Below are 16,358 nucleotides of genomic sequence, written 5' to 3' on the forward strand. Positions count from 1 at the left end.
GAGCTACCACCATGGAGGATACTTACTCAGTTTGTTCTTCTACTGGACAAATTACTCCTAACTGCACCATTTTATCTAGCTCTGCTTTGACTCTGTTCTGCATAGCTATCTGCATAGCTACTGGAACTTTCTGTGTTGGTCTGACAACTGGGCTGACCTCTGGGTCTAACTCCATAGAGCACACAACTGGTGCTTTGCCTAGTTTGTCTGCAAAAATATCAGCATGCTCAGAAAAAAAACAGTTTGGGTGAAATTTGACCTGAGCTGTTGTCATGCAGGCTTACATGGTGAACATCTTTATTAAGTGAAAGCAGTCCCATTTTCAAACGGTCTCTGAGGCCTAATAATGACTGCACGTATCTGTTGACTATGAAAAACTGCAAGTCATAGCTGCCCCCAGCAGAGGAACATGAAAGTACTACTTAGCCTTCGGTATGAATCTCTTCACCACCATAAGCAACAAGCTTCGCACACTTTGTCAAATCAAGTTGTTCTGCAGTTTTTACTCTAGCAAATGTTTCTGCTGACAAAACATTGCACTTTGAGCCAGTATCTACTTTGAGCTTTACAAGACTCCCAGTAACCCAAACAGTACAAAAGATTTTGTTCTTTGCCCACAAATCTACTGCATTGACTGTTTCACCAATACATCATCAACATAAAAAAGTAGGGTCGCAGCTTTCTAAACCGATCAACTTGCCTCTTGGAATGCCCTCTTTTAATAAAAGAATGTGCCTTATTTGATTTACAAAACCTTTTGAAATGATTCTGCTTATTGCAAGAATGACACTGCTGACCAAAAGCTAAGTACTTTTCTCTTTTGGGTTTGTGAGTACCACCACAACAATTACGACAGCTGATATGAAGCTGGGTGGGGGGCACATGTTTTGACTTAGGTGACTCACCCTTATGCTTCAATAAACATGCTCTGGAATTTGCTGGAAAGACTCTGGGTTTCCCAGGGACTGTTACAGGACCTGCACTAGCTGCCATGTGCATGGGCAACTGATATCAGCAAGCTAAAAGAAATTAGTAAGTATTCTCAGTGAAAACATCACTGTGGGAAGTACAGGGCTTAACTTCCTGAAAACCTTTTGCTGAAGGTTGTAAAATATGGAATATTTACAATAATAAATTATAAAGTGTGATACTGTCATGTTACAGGGGCTTCTGGAAGCAGCTCATGTTTGGAAAGCCCACGCAGATATATTACTAAAAGGATAAGAAGCCTAAATAACATGTTCTAACATGGACTGACTCGAAGACCTGCCAATATACTCTGTATCCCGCAGACTGCTAAGAGATGACCTGTGTCTGACATACAAGGCATCCTCTGATCCATTACTGATGAATTTACTGCACATCAGCTAGTCAAATGCCATCAGAAAAACTCAGTTTAGGGATCTAAACCTCTTCTGCAACATCAACAGAATTTTCTGGAGGAATAGGTACATCTTGCAGAGGATACCACTGCTCTGGAACAGACTCCCAACAAGTATAAAACAAAGTTCAACCCTGTCCACATTCAAGCCCAACTCAGAAATATGGATGGGAGACAGAAAATCTACCCTAGGACTGCCCCTTGTTCTACTAATGGACTGGCAGCTCGTAAATGCTTTATCTCATGCAACAGTACCCTCAAATATCTGTGGTATGATCCCAGTTATTCTCATTAGGGATAATTTATAATTATCGACCATGGGATGGGTAAGACTGAACAATAACCAAATGGGACAGGTTACTTTAAGCACAGAAAGGGAAAATGGCTAGGCTTAAAATGGGTAGCAAAGGCAGCAATCTTAATACTTACCTATGAACCTATGGTAGAAAAATGTATTTATTTATTTGACATTTGTTTATCGGGGTGGTCTGACTGGGTCTACAGAACCAGTTTTCAGCAGAGGCCTGGGAGAAATACACTTTTAAAAGCTAGATATTCTGTTCAACAAGTCTGCTGAAGTTGCCAGTCTGGAAGTATTTTTTCACCACTTTACACTGAAAAAAAAATGAACCAAACAAAAACAGTCAGTGAGGCACAGTCTACCGTTATGAACTGTACTTTGAATTCAATTATATTTACAAACAGCTAATAAGGTCAAAGCCAAAAATTACAAAAAAAAGGCACCCGGCTCTCACTTCCTATGTTTCTACTTACTTTTTCTTTTTTGAAGATGCCATTTCAACACTAAGAATTACAAAAACTCTTGCTACAGAGCGTAGGAATCTCATGGTTACTGCAACTGCTTCTTCTCTGCGTCCCTGTGTATATTTATTCTGAAGTTCTTTTACTAGGGTTCCAAGTAATGTGTCTAGAAGCTAAAAGAACAGGTAATATAATTATTTAGAAGAACAAGACACACCTATGGTCTTTGGCTGTTAAGTACTCAAGTTATTATGAACCAAGCATTCAATACATACTTTTAAAAAGATCATCTCTATGTGTAATGCAGTAAGTATACAATGCAAAAAGTACAGTTTTGTACCTACCATAAATGTAGATGTCCGAACTGGATAGCATCTGCAGTCATAACAAGTGGGTTGTCCTGTCGTCAGGCAGCCCTGCAGTCGGCCGGATTCCAAAGTCCGGGTCCGGCTTCGGCTGATGTCGCACTCCACCCGACGTCATCTCTGTTGGTCTTCGGGAATAAAAGCATCAGCCGACGCCATTTTCCTCAGTGTTTCTTGCCCCAGATGCCAGTAGCCCTCTTGCAGGCTAAAATTTGGATAGATGCCAATGTTTCCAAATAGATAGAGGTTAACACAACAATAAGCATATATGTACATATATACAAACAAATACACCATAAAAGACTCCCCCCCAACAGCTAGCTATTAGGAGGGTAAACACCCTAGGAGTACCACAGAGGGGAAGGAGGGAGGGTAATCCTGACTGCAGATGCTATCCAGTTCGGACATCTACATTTATGGTAGGTACAAAACTGTACTATGTCCTTCATGGATGCATCTGCAGTCATAACAAGTGGGTAGAATACCATAGCCAACTAGGGAGGAGGATAAAAGTAGATTATGGTGTGTTTAGGATCCCTTGCAGTACAGCAGTGGCAAACCCTGCTCGGGATCTGGAATATAGAGGCAAATTATAGTGCTTGGCAAATGTATGCACGGAGGTCCAAGTAGCCGCCTCAATAATGTCTTTGGTTGCCACTCCTCGTAAGAAGGCTGTGGTAGTGGCTGTTGCCCTTGTAGAATGAGGTCTTATGTTCTGTGGAATTGGTTTTCCATGGAAGGAGTAACAGTATCGTATGCAATTTCCTATCCATTTGGAGATTGTCTGTTTGGAAATAGCTTTTCCTTCCCTTCCTGTTGCATAGGCTACAAAAGTTGGTCAGTCTTTCTGCTATTTTTGTTCTGTCCAAGTAGTAGCGTAGCTGTCTATGTACATCCAAGGTATGCAGTATTCTTTCCCTCTGTTTTGTGGGTTGGGAAAGAAGGTAGGTAGGTGGATTGCCTGGTTTAAAGACACTCTGGATACCACCTTGGGCATAAATGTAGGATTAGTCCTCATGGACACTCTATCTTGGTGGAAGATTAGGAAGGGTTGCACTGCCATTAAGTCCTGTAGTTCTGAAACCCTCCTTGCTGAAGTAATTGCCAGTAGGAAAGCAGTTTTCCATGACAGGTGTTGTAGGTCTGCTGTTGCTGCTGGTTCAAAGGGTGATAGTGTCAACTTTTCTAGCACAAAGTTTAAATCCCAAGCTGGTAATGGTGGTTTCCTTGGAGGTTTTACATTCTTGATTCCTCTGAGGAACTGCCTGAGCAAAGGGTGCGAAAAACAGGTGGATCAAAGCTGTATTCTGCTGAAATAGCTGATGCATGTATCTTGATGGAGGAGTAGGACAGGCCTGAATGAAGAAGTTCGCCAGATACTCCAGAATGTTAGGCATATCTATGTTTGACGCATCTTTTCCTCTTTCCGTACTCCAAATGACAAACCTTTTCCATTTTCCAGCATAGTTCCTTCTTGTTGAAGGTCTGCGTGCTTCAAGAATAATGTCTTTAACTCTTTGGGAAAGTTCTGGATTAGCTGCTGCTATGTGATGTTCCATGCAGTCAGTTGCAGCGTTTTAGGTTTGGATGTATGATGCTGTAGTTGTTCTGAGTTAACATCAAAGGCATCAGGGTATTGGCCACATATTGTTCGAGACATGCTCTTCAGTAGTGGGTACCAGTGTTGTCTTGGCCAGTTTGGAGCTATCAGGATTATCCTTGGACGTTCTTCCTTGATTTTTAGTAGTACCTTGTGTATCAAAGGAAGAGGTGGGAATGCATATGCTGTTAGGCCTTTCCAGTTGAAGGAGAGTGAGTCCACTTTCCATGCTAGTGGGTGGAATGTCCTTGTGCAGAATTTTTTGAGCTGGTGATTGAGAGGTGATGCGAATAGGTCTATCTGTGGCATTCCCCATTTCTTTGAGATGGTCTTGAAGATGTCCGGGTGCAGCTTCCATTCGTGGGCATCCGAAGTGGTTCTGCTTAATATGTCTGCTAGAGTATTGTCTTTCCCCGGTACAAATATTGCCTGTAACTGAATGTTGTAGCTGAGTGCCAGGGTCCACAGTTCCAAGGTCATTCTGCATAGGGGGTATGAATGAGTGCCTCCCTGTTTGTTGATGTACCACATGACTGTGGTGTTGTCTGTCCTTATCATCAACTGGCCCTCTTTGAGAAATGGTTTGAACTTTTGGATTGCCAGTTTTACTGCCAGCATTTCTTTTAGATTGATCTGCAGGTGAAGTTGATCCTGTGTCCACAATCCTTGCACGCATTTGTCCAGCATGTGGGCCCCCCATCCTAGGTCTGAAGCGTCTGTTGTGATGGTCTGGCTTGGTTGATATCTGTGAAAGGGTAGGCCTGGGTTTGACTGGCATGCCTGAGCCCACCATAGGAACTCCTGTTTTAAGCATGGAATTAGTGGGATTTCTGTTTCTAGACTGTGTCTGTGTTGGGACCATAAATTCTTTAGGTACCACTGTAGTTTCCTCATATGTAGTCTGGCAAATGGGACCAAGATTATGCATGATGCCATGAAGCCCAAGGCCTGCAGAACTTTTCTTGCTGTTAACTTGTTCAGTTTTGTTAGTGCCAAGAAGTAAAGAGGAAGTTCTTTTTGTTTTTCTGTAGTCAGGAATGCCATTTGTTGTACTGTGTCCAATTCCGCCCAAGAATGTCCTTGTTTGGGATGGTATCAGCCTTGACTTTTGTAAATTGACTGTGTATCCCAGTCCTTGTAGCAAGTAAATGACCCTTTGTAAATCTGTTGTCAGCTTGCTTTTGTTGTCCCCTTGTAGCAGGCAGTCGTCCAGGTATGGGTAAATTTGAATTCCCTGTAGTCTGCAATGGGCGATTACTGATGCCAGGCATTTTGTGAATACTCTGGGCGCAGTAGATAAGCCAAAGGGCAATGCTGAGAATTGATAGTGCTCTGATCCTGCAAGAAATATGAGGTATCTTCTGCAGACTGGTCGAATGGGGACGTGCAGGTATGCCTCCTTGAGATCTAGAGTTACCAGCCAAGACTCCTTGCCCAGCATGGGAAGAAGTTGCTGTAGGGTCAGCATTTTGAATTTTGGGACAATGATGTATGTATTTAAGGTGGACAGGTTGAGAATTGGTCTCCAACTTTTTTCCTTTCTTGGAACTAGGAATAGTCTGGAATAGAACCCCTTTCCTTGTTCTGCTGTTGGCACTCTTTCCACAGCTCTCATGTTTGCTAACTCCATTATCTGGCGTAGAGCCTCTGTTTTTGATTTGGAGGTAGATTTGGCATTCCTCTTTTGACTGGTAAAGTGTGGAAGTGAAACCGGTAACCTTGATCTATGGTTTGTAAAATCCACTTGTCTTTTGTTATGTAGTGCCAGTTCTTTGAAAATAAGGTTAACTTTCCGCCTAGAGGAGCTGCTATTTGTTCCCTGGTAGGCGGATTTAGGATTAAGTCACTGTGGTTGTGCTGATGTAGTGGCAGTGGCTGTGTCTGTGCCTCTGTTGTTACCTTGCCACTGTCGTCCTCTGTAGGCACCTCCTCTGGATTGGTTTCTGCCTCTGGAACGTCTATTCCTGCCCCTTTGAAATTTTGTGGAGTCAGGAAAGGACCAATTTTGGCAGGCCAGTTCCTGCTAAACCTTGGGGTTGAACCTGCAAGAAATCTTTAACAGTTTGAACAGATTTTGCCTTTTCTTCCATTTTCTTCATAACCTGCTGGGCAGGTGTACCAAACAAACTTGTCTTGTCCATAGGAGCATCTAGCAACTTAGCTTTAACATGATCCGGTAAAGCTTGTTCCTTTAGCCATGCATGCCTTCTTATCACTGTGCCTGTCATGGCTGATCTAAATGAAGCCTCCAGTGCATCATAGCCACATTTTAAGGAATGGTTGCTAACCTGTTGTATGTTATTTACCATCTCTAATACATATTTCTTATCAAGAGATTCATCAGTGGTTAGTTTTTTAGTTAACTGATCAAGCATAACCTCTTGGTATTGTATCATGTGAAACTGACAGTTTAAAGCTCTAGCTGAGAGAGTAGCTGAAGTGTAGACCTTTTTACCCCATCTGTCTAATGACCTTGCTTCCCTTTCAGAAGGAATAGGGTTTTTAGCTGTGGTCATGCTACTGCCTTGGGACCCTGGGATATAGTTTCTGGGTCTGCAAGTGGGGCCTTGTAAAGGTGGTGATGAGTATCTGGCACCCTGTAAAATCTGTCTGGTTTGGCAGGGGCTGGGGTAAAGAATCTGGAGCGGAGCAAACATCATTGAAAGCATCATCCACCACAGAGAGAACAGGAGGTATAGCTAAGGGCCTGTGCTGAGGGAGGTGCAGAAAGGTCCTAAGTCTTTTTCTGGAGTCTGAAAAATCCTGTTGTTGCCATTGGAACTGTTCTCGCATGGCATGCAAGGTTTCCCCAAAGGAGAATTCTTCTGGTGGGGAAGCAGCTGGAATAGATTCTTCAGCATCATAATCTTCAAAATTGGAGAAGGGAGCCTCTGGCTGGTCAGTTATGTCTGATTCATCAGCTGAATCATCAGAAGACACTGGCTCAGGGGGCTCTGCCCTAGGTCTCTTCTCTGGGGGCTGAGAGGCCCTGTCTGGGTGAGATTGAGATCCTCTAATTAAAGAAATTAAATCTTCTGCCAAAGAAAGCATTTGAGAACTAGAAGAGGGCCTGGAAGTGGGGGGTTTAACAGGCACTGTTTTAGTAATCTTGGCTGCTTTAGCCCTGGCGAAGGCCTTAATGGACATGGCTGCTGGAGGCCTAGCAGCACCACGTGCTGGGGTAGAGACATCCAAGGGGATGGTGTCTGATAAGTCAACCACCGTAGTGGGTAAAATTTCTGAGGTCGATTCAAGAGTTGTAGCAGGGGCCTCAGTTGTAAGAATAGGTTCAGCTGTACTTTGATCAGTTTTCGGTTTCGGCGAAACCGAGACACCCGCGGTTTCCTTTACCGTGGTTTCGGCGAAACCGCGGACCGCGAGTGTCGGTCTTTATCTTTGCGTTTTTTGGTAGATTGGGTAGTCGGAGGATTCGACGGCATAATGTACGCAAAATCAGAACCGAAAAACTGTTCTGCAAACTCCGACCGGCGCCTAAGCGTTCGTCGGTTGAAAGAGGCACAGGCCGAACAGGCTGCTACGTCGTGGGCTGGGCCTAAACAAGGCAGACAGTAAGAGTGGAAATCTTTATGAGGTATTTGTTTCCCACAGGTTAAACAATTGTTAACTTTTTCTGACATCGGCTGAGGCAAGAAAGAGTCCCCAACGGGGTACTTAGCTTTAGAAGTCTTCGAAGTAGTATTCGGTAGAAGTAATCTCTGGATCCGACCGACCGGCACTTGCGAACAGCCACGTGGCAAGAAAGACTGGGGAAAATGGCGTCGGCTGATGCTTTTATACCCGAAGACCAACAGAGATGACGTCGGGTGGAGTGCGACATCAGCCGAAGCCGGACCCGGACTTTGGAATCCGGCCGACTGCAGGGCTGCCTGACGACAGGACAACCCACTTGTTATGACTGCAGATGCATCCATGAAGGACATCAAGATAATCATTTGAAATGTCAGGACTTGCACAATGGAGATTGAATAGCTAAAAAAATGACTTACAAGTACCAAGTCCAATATGGCCATTTCCCTTTTCTCCAAGTTATGGTGATCTTGCAGTTAGTATATAAATTTTGGGGGAAGGGGCTTGCTCCCCACATCAGGAGATGCATGAAGGTTTGCCCCCCTATAAAAAGAAGATTAAAGGAAAAGAGCAATGTTCAAGATTCGCTCTTCTCCTACAGTTTTGGTTGTCTTTTTTTGTTTCTATGTATCGGCACTCAGAATTTCAATAATGAACCACAGAAAATACTCGATGAAAAACTTCAAGTTAAGACCCTAGTGAGTCTTCACCCCTCATACTCCAGAGTCATTACGGAGACACAGAAAGAAAGAGAAAGAGAGAGAAACAACAAAGGGCCAAGAAAATAAAAACATTAAACAATTAAAATAACTTAAAAAATTTGTCCCAAAAAAGAAGTTATGTCTTACCATAACATTCCATCTGTGTTGTCGATCTTCACTAATCCAGGACTGTGGGCTCGGTTCTGAGCCTCGGAACTGACTCTGCTGTTATTTCAGCTTGAACCTTCCAAAAACTCTCGCGTTCAGCTCTACCCACAATGCTCCTCACTAAATTAGCTCAGATCGAGTTTGCAAACTACAGTGATAAACCAGAAATAATAGATGAAACCATATCTCTGCCCCTATTATGAAGCCAGTCTTTGGGAATATTCGGTCCACCAAGAGTTCGAAAGGAAGGGGGAAGGAGGGAGGGAATGTCAAAGACTAGTGAAGATCAACAACACAGATGAACGTTATGGTAAGACATAACTTCTTTATCTGATGTCAATCTTCACAATCCTTGACTGTGGGACAGAGTTCCTAGCAACCTGAATCTTGGGGAGGTCTCATGGAAGAATATTCTTGAGCACCATCGAGGTGAATGATGCACGACCCCTAGAGACCTGGTCCAGTTAGTAATGAGTAATAAAGGTATGAGGAGATGCCCATGTTGCTGCTGCACAAATATCATCTAAAGAAGCTCTAGGATGAAAAACTGCAGATGCTGGTATGGCTCTCGTTAAATTTGTTTTAACAGATGGTGGGTGAAGTCCTTTTCTGTTGTAAACAAAAGTAATACAGTCCTTAAGCCATTTCGCCAGGGTCACTTTAGACACTGGGCTGGCTAAAGAGACTGAAGAAAAAGCAATATATAATTGGTTGGATTTGCTAATACCCTTTGTTTTGTGAAAGTAGAAATGTAATTGTCTGGGCACATCTAATAAGTGTACACAGTATTTGCCTTTGTTGGAAAAATTGGGAAAAAAGACGGAGATGTAAAGTCTGACTTGATATTTAATTCAGCCAAAACCTTTGGTAAAAAAGATAGGATTTATCCAAAGGGAGACCTTGCCCTTATGAAATATCAAATGGGGGGGGGGGGGTTTACAGGACAAGACTTGAATTTCCGATATTCTTCTGGCAGAAGTGATAGCTATTAAAAATGTTTGCAACTGACAAGAATTTTAAGTCACAAGTTGCTGAAGCTTCAAAAGGGGGAGAAATAAGAGACTGCAGTACGAATGTTAAAGTCCATGGGGCTGAGGGTTCCTTACATGGAGGCCTGAGCATTAAGGTTCCTTTCAAAAAGGCTTTACAAAGTTTATGTGACATAAGGGATAAACCATTGAAACCAATATGGAAGTTAGAAATCACAGCCAGATGCACCCGGATTGTACAGCTTGATGAATTAAGAGTCATATAGTAAGGCTAAGAAGTCTACATTAACTTTGTCAACAGGTGCTGAATATGGGTCAAGATTACTGTCCAGTGACAACTTAGCAAACATTAGCCCCTTATAGGGTTCATAGGTAAGTACTAGGCTGTATGCCTGAAGGCATTTATAAGCCTATCCGGAATTTGTTGGCTTACGCCACCCCCTTAGATTAGTTCCCTGTGCCTCTGTCCAGCAGAGCCACTGAAGTGATCCCCGGGGTATACTTTGTTTCCCATCCACTCGTCAAGGTTTCTCTTGAAGAGGGTTAGCAAGGACCTCTGCCTAATGTAGAATGGAATCTAGTACCAGAGCATGGGAAGTCTCTGGGACAGGAATCTATCCCTCCAGCACATCCTATTTATTGTTGTGGTGAGGTTTAGATCCCTAGAGCACGTGGCTCGGGGGGATATGGTTTTCTTTAGGTGGAGCATGTCCATCAATTCTGGGTTGGACATGACCTTGTATGTCAGGCAGAGATCACCTCTGAGTAGGCGGTATGCAACCGAGTACAATTGGAGTTTCTTCAGTCGAGCTGCATAGGGCATCTGTTTGAGGCCAGTGATCCTCTTGGTGAGGTACTTCTGTGGTCTTTCCAGCTGTTGCAGGTGTCTTGTAAGGTACATCCCAAATGGGGCCTTGTAACTCTATGATGGGTCTGATGAGTGATGCGTAGAGTGGCACAATGATCTCTTTTGATCTGGATGCAAACCCGTTTGTGATTAGGTGGGCCACACAGAAGGATTTTCTAACCACTTTGGCAATGTGATTGTCAAAGGAGAGGTTACTATCTACTTGGGTGCCCAGATCCCTTATTACATCTTTCGTATTTAGGGGGATACCACCTATGTGGTAGTTTGTGGGTACTATGTTTTTTTCCAAAGGGGATGACTGCACTTTTTGGCATTTAGCTTGAGGCCATAGTTTTGACACCAGGTATCTGTCTCAGTGAGACCTTTTTGGAGGATGTCAGTGTCAGCCGGAAAATCAATTATAGCCCCTAGTTTGTAGTCGTCTGCGAACTTGGTCAGCCATAGTCCTTGTGTGCTAGCCTGCACTTCTGAGAAGTATATGCCGAACAGGAGGGGTCCTAGGACTAAGCCCTGGGGAACGCCACTTGTAACCGGTTTAGAGTCAGAACTAGCTCCTGCAACTCTTACCATGTGGGTTCTGTCCGTGAGCCAGATGGCAACCCATTTAGTGATGTAGGGGTTTATGTTCAGGCTGTTGAGCTTGTCTAATACCTGAATGGGGAATGGTGTCAAAGGCCTTTGCGAGGTCCAGGTAAGCTGTGTGGACCACCTTTCCCTTGTCTATAGCCTTGGTAACTGTCTCAAAAACGTCCACCAGGTTTAGGAGACATGATCGTCCCTTAAAGCCGAACTGGGTAGTGGACCCTTGGAAGGTCCCAATGTCTCTGTTAATGACATCCATGATGATTCGCTCCATAGCCTTGCAGACCAAGCTAGTCAGGCTTATAAAGCAATAGTTCCCAGGGTCTGTTGTGGCTCCACCTTTGTGGAGCAGAATAACCATTGCTGTGCGCCACTCTATGGGCACGTAGCCTGTGGAGAGGTTGAGTTTGAACACTGTGTTTAGGTGAGGGATTAGTTCATCTTTGAGTTTGTGTAGGACGTAGCCTGGGACACCGTCCGGTCCCACTGATGCTGTGTTTTTGGCTTTGGAGAGGGCTGTTTTAACTGGAGTGTCTGTGATTTTAGGGGCACTACATTCTTCGAGTATGGTTATGAGCCCTTTTGGGGGTGAGAGGGGGGTGAAGTTTGCAGTGACCCTGTCTGCCGGGATGTTGGTGATATCAGTGTTCAGTGTATTTTGTGCCATTCTGCACTAACGCAGATCTGCGAATTGCCACTTAGATTCATGACATAGCTGAAGAATGCCTTGTGGTTATCTTTGGAGTCCTTGGCAATTTTTCTTTCGAAGCTAGCCTTGGATGATTTTATGAGGGATCATAGTTTCCTGCTGATACTGATCAGGGATATCTTCCCTTCTTGGGATTTCACTCTTTTCTGTACTAGTTTCCTCCTTCTATTGTATAGCTTGTTTATGGCAGGGGTCCACCAGACTGGTTTCCTTTTCTTGGAGGAGTGAGTCCTGGTTTTGCTTGGGATAGCACGATCCATGCATTCATGTAGGTGCCCGTAGAGTGCATTTGTAAAGGATTTTGCAGCTTGGACAGCGTTATCCTTTAGCATGGGGGCTTTGAAACTTTCCACCTCGATCGTAAGTAATGTGAAGTTTGCTTATGAAAAGTTATTTACAGTGGTTTCTTTGACCGGGGGTAGGGGTGGAATGTGGCTATCCAGAGTGATTATTTTATGGTCAGATCTAACCAGTGAGGGGGTGACCTCCGGTGTGGAACACCGGTCGCCCTTGTTGGTGATGATCAGGTCCAATATGTTGTCACCTCTGGTGGGGGAGTTGACCAGCTGATCCAGGGTGTTAGACTTAAGAAATTCTAGGAAATTTTGGGCAAGGGAGTTAAGTACATACTTGAGTAGTTCTCCCAGTTAATGTTTGGGTAATTGAAATCACCCAATATCAGGGTGTTTGGTAGGAACATTATGTTTCCCAGTGTTTCCAGAAATGCGGAATGAGGGTCCTGGGGCATGGTGGGTGATCTGTAGCAAGCTACAATTTGGATTGCAGTTTTGCCAGTTGTTAGTTGCATGTGGATGATCTCTGAGGCATCGTGTTGTGCCACTAACCTGGAGGTGGGGGTATCCTTGATAAATATGGATACGCCCCAGCCTTTTGTATTTTGGTCCGGGTTCTGTGGCCGAAATGTAAGGTATAAGTTGTAGCCTGGTAGTGCTGGGGTGCTCTCTGAAGCCTTAAACCAGGTTTCTGTTACTGCACATATATCGATTTTCTCCATTATGAGGAGTGCCTCGAGTGCGTTCATTTTGAGGTTTAGACTTCTGGCATTGAGTAGCATTACCCTCGATTTTTTGTTACTTGTGTTAGTTACGATGGTGGGTTTGTCTTTTGAACCTTGCCTAAAAAAGGCACAACGGGGGTGGCAACAGCCTTGGTCAGTATTGGAAAGCGCCTTGGTCAGTATTGGAAAGCCTAAGAGTGACTGGTGCAAGCCGTCACTAGTGAAACAGCGTGGCTTGTCGAGCATGTCATCCCAGGCGGACAGACACTGGATCCCCTTTGAATGACACCAGAAGCTTAGCCAAATTGCTGAAATTAATAATTTTTTCTTTATACCGTGGTATCATTCTTGGTGAGGGCAGAATGCTTGTCAGGGTCATACCAGCCTGGGCTACGTGATCAAAGAGCTCCTCCATTTCTCTCTTCATGTAGTCCAGGGAGGTACGGCTCAGGTCATTCACACCAACATGGACAATGACAGAGTCGTATTTGTACTTGTTCTGGAGAGACCCGAGTGCTTGTGTTATGTGGAGGATCCTGGCACCCGACAGGCAGCTAACAGTAACCTTCTACTTGTTCAGCCTAGTGAGTGGGATGTCAGTGTGCCTGACTATAGAGTCACCTATTACTAGTGTGTTGGGTATGTTATTTTGCCTTAAGGGCTGTGATTGTGTGGCACACTGGTTTTGTGAAGTATGTGTTTCACGGTTTGTGTTGGGGGTGGAGGTTGCTTGGATGTCTGCTTTGGAGGTCTCTGTTGCTTTTGCAGATTTTTATTTAGAGCGTCCGAGTATGTTTTTGTGTATTTGTGTGTGTTTTTTGACGGTGCTGGTTTTATAGCTCTAAGTGAGACTGGTGGTGTGATGCAAGTAATTCCCTTCTCCTCAACTGCCTGGTCCAGTCTTGGGTTGAGAGAACTTAGCCTCCAGTTTGGCTGTATAATTGCATCTCTCACATGTATTAGTGTTTGGTGGTAGGAGGAGAGGGTTGTCTGTGCACATGATGCAGTTGTACCATTGCCTCAAAATGCCCAGATTCACCAGTTGGACTGGAGAGTACACCTGAAACTGCCCTTTGGACATGCCTGGATAGGTACAGTGAACTGTTTTACTGATTGGCTGGTGAGATCAAATAGAGAGCCTTGTCCTTCTCTACAGTATAGGGGGATATAGTGCTAAGATTTATTAGTGCTTGCTATGAGTTTTGAGCAAGTGCCCGGCTGAGAAGTGATTGATTTGAGTGCTTAAGTTGAAAGTTTGTCTAGTTCAAGGGAAAAATTGAAGAGCAGACTTTGGTACAATTTTCTACATGACGGTTTGTGGTGGGCTACAATGACACGTTGAACCAGGGAAGGATGCCTGGCAATCATGGGAACTGGAGAAGCCAAGCAGTGAGCTTGAGATGTTGTAGATTCGGACGTACCAGTCCCTCCGGGTGGGACAACAGGTCTGGAGCTGGGTCCAGTATACAGGGTTTCCAAAGCAGATGAGGCCATAGGATAGGGAACCAGACCTGTCGAGGCCAGAAAGGGGCAATGAGAATTATTCTATTCTTTGATCTGATGGCTTTCTTTAGTGGAATTGGTGGAAAGGCATAGAGTAGACCAGGGGGCCAATCGTGAAGGAGAGCGTTTCTGGGTCACTCCCCCGGGGGGCGATTTTGGACAAAGTAAATGTTGCACTTGTTGTTCAGAGGGGACACAAACAGGCTGCAGCAAGGCTGGCCGCAGTGACGGAATATCTTGTCTGTCACCACTGGATTGAGAGACCACTCATGAGTCATGAAGCTAGATCTGCTCAATTTGTCCCCAATCATGTTGCAGCTCCCTGGAATGTGAGTTGCTATCAGAAAGTAGTTGGAGGAAATCACCCATTGCCAAACTCTGAGCACTTATCGGCAAAGGGGGTAGGACCTGGTTCCCCCTTGCTTTCTGTGTACCAGACTACAGACAGATTGTTTGTACTGCACTTCTTATCAGTGGGACAGAATTCTGAAATACCTATAACACTAGAAGCACCGCCCTCATCTCTGGGGTACTGATATGCAAGTTGGCCTCCACATGGGACCAAGTGCCTTGAATTGCCTTTCCCAGATAATACCCCCTGACCCTACCTGTGATGCGTCTGTGGTTACTGCAGCTTGGGGCTGAGGAGGGACAAAGGGACGGCAGATCAAGTGAAGCCACCAGCTTAGGTCTTCCTTGCAATGTTTGATAATCAGAATGAGATGGGACATTGGTTGGTTGATTCAATAATGACCATTGGGAGGTCAGGAGCCATTGAAGAATTTGCATGTGATATCTGGCCATGGGAACCAGAGTGATAGAGGTTGCCACTGACCTGAGAGCTTGTAGAATAAGTATTGCTGCTACTTTCTTGCTCTGAATAATCTGGCACACCCGTGATCTGATCCTGTGGAGTCTTTCAAGGGGAAGTGCCCCGATGCCGGTGACTGTATTGAGCATAGCTCCAATGAATTCCAGGTGTTGTGATGGCACTAGATGGGAGTTTTCATAGTTTATAGTGATTACTAAGCTGGGGCAAAAGTGAAGAGTGTAACCTCGTGCCTTTAGGAGTTGATACCTGGTGGGAGCGGTACGGAGCCAGTAGTCTAGATATGGAAACACTCAGAATCTTAGCAGTCTGAAATGGGCTGCTACCACTGCCATGCACTTGGTGAACACCCTGGGGGCTGTGGTGAGACCAAAGGGCAAAGCCCTGAACTGATAGTGACTGGCTCCCAGCCGGAAACGTAGAAACGTAGAAATCTTCTGGCCCGCCTTGTCCATTTTTATGTGCTAATAGTCATCCTGAAGATCTAATGAGCACATCCAATCGTATTTTTCCAAAAACGGAAGAATAGACTGAAGCAAGACCATCCGTAATTTGGTTTGCTGAACTGATTTGTTCAACTGACTGAGATTCAAAATCTGTCTCCAGTCCCCTATTTTCTTTGGCACTAAAAAGAATCTTGAGTAAATTCCAGATCCTAACAGGTCTGGTGGGACTGCCTCTAACTCTTTTCAAGCAGTTTTTTTAATTTCTAAGACTGCTACCTCCCTGTGACTGGGTGGAAAGTCCGGCTTTTTTTCTCAGTCATTTTGGTTCTTCTAAAAGGGGGATGTGGTAACCTCTGGTAATGATCCTCAGCACCCATTTGCTCATTGTTATTTCTAGCTAGACAGACTAGTGCAGGGATATACATCCCACAACTGCCTCCATAGGAAGGCAATCGGACCTCCAGTCAGGAGCACTGATAGCAGTTACCAGAGAAAGTCTCTGGAACCCTTAATTCTGCGGGCCATTTCTGCCTCTTGCATGACATTTTCCATTACTACTCTCCCTTCTGCCCTGGGGGAAGTCAGCACCACGTGAGTCCTGGAAAGGTCCTTGGGTCTTTTTGAACTATAGCCTACCACTTCTTGCTCCTGGAATAGGGTCGCTGAGGAGTGGAAATGTGTACGGCCACAGCAAATAGGGTCTTTAGGGGCAGAGAGAAATGTGATCAGGCCTCTTGGGGATTGGCTCCATAGTTTCAGCTATCTTCCAAACCCACTGAGCAATCAACTTAAGATAGTCAGCTGGCAGAGAAATCCAAGAGGTAGAAGGCTGGGCATGAAAAGCCTCTA

The 16,358-nt window shown here is 44.6% G+C and overlaps 1 protein-coding gene across 1 annotated transcript in view; it reads right to left on the reverse strand.

Annotated features, from left to right (window-relative positions):
• Nucleotides 1-16,358, reverse strand: part of UBR5 (ubiquitin protein ligase E3 component n-recognin 5) — a 3,965,620-nt gene that overhangs the window by 1,207,862 nt on the left and 2,741,400 nt on the right. Inside the window, exon 35 of the mRNA XM_044065648.1 lies at nucleotides 2,156-2,316. Coding sequence (XP_043921583.1) covers nucleotides 2,156-2,316 — 161 coding nt within the window. The remainder of the gene's footprint in view (nucleotides 1-2,155; nucleotides 2,317-16,358) is intronic.

Source organism: Protopterus annectens, chromosome 3.part0 (genome assembly GCF_019279795.1).
Source record: "Protopterus annectens isolate FY-2018-M chromosome 3.part0, PAN1.0, whole genome shotgun sequence".
Taxonomy (NCBI): Eukaryota; Metazoa; Chordata; order Ceratodontiformes; family Protopteridae; genus Protopterus; species Protopterus annectens.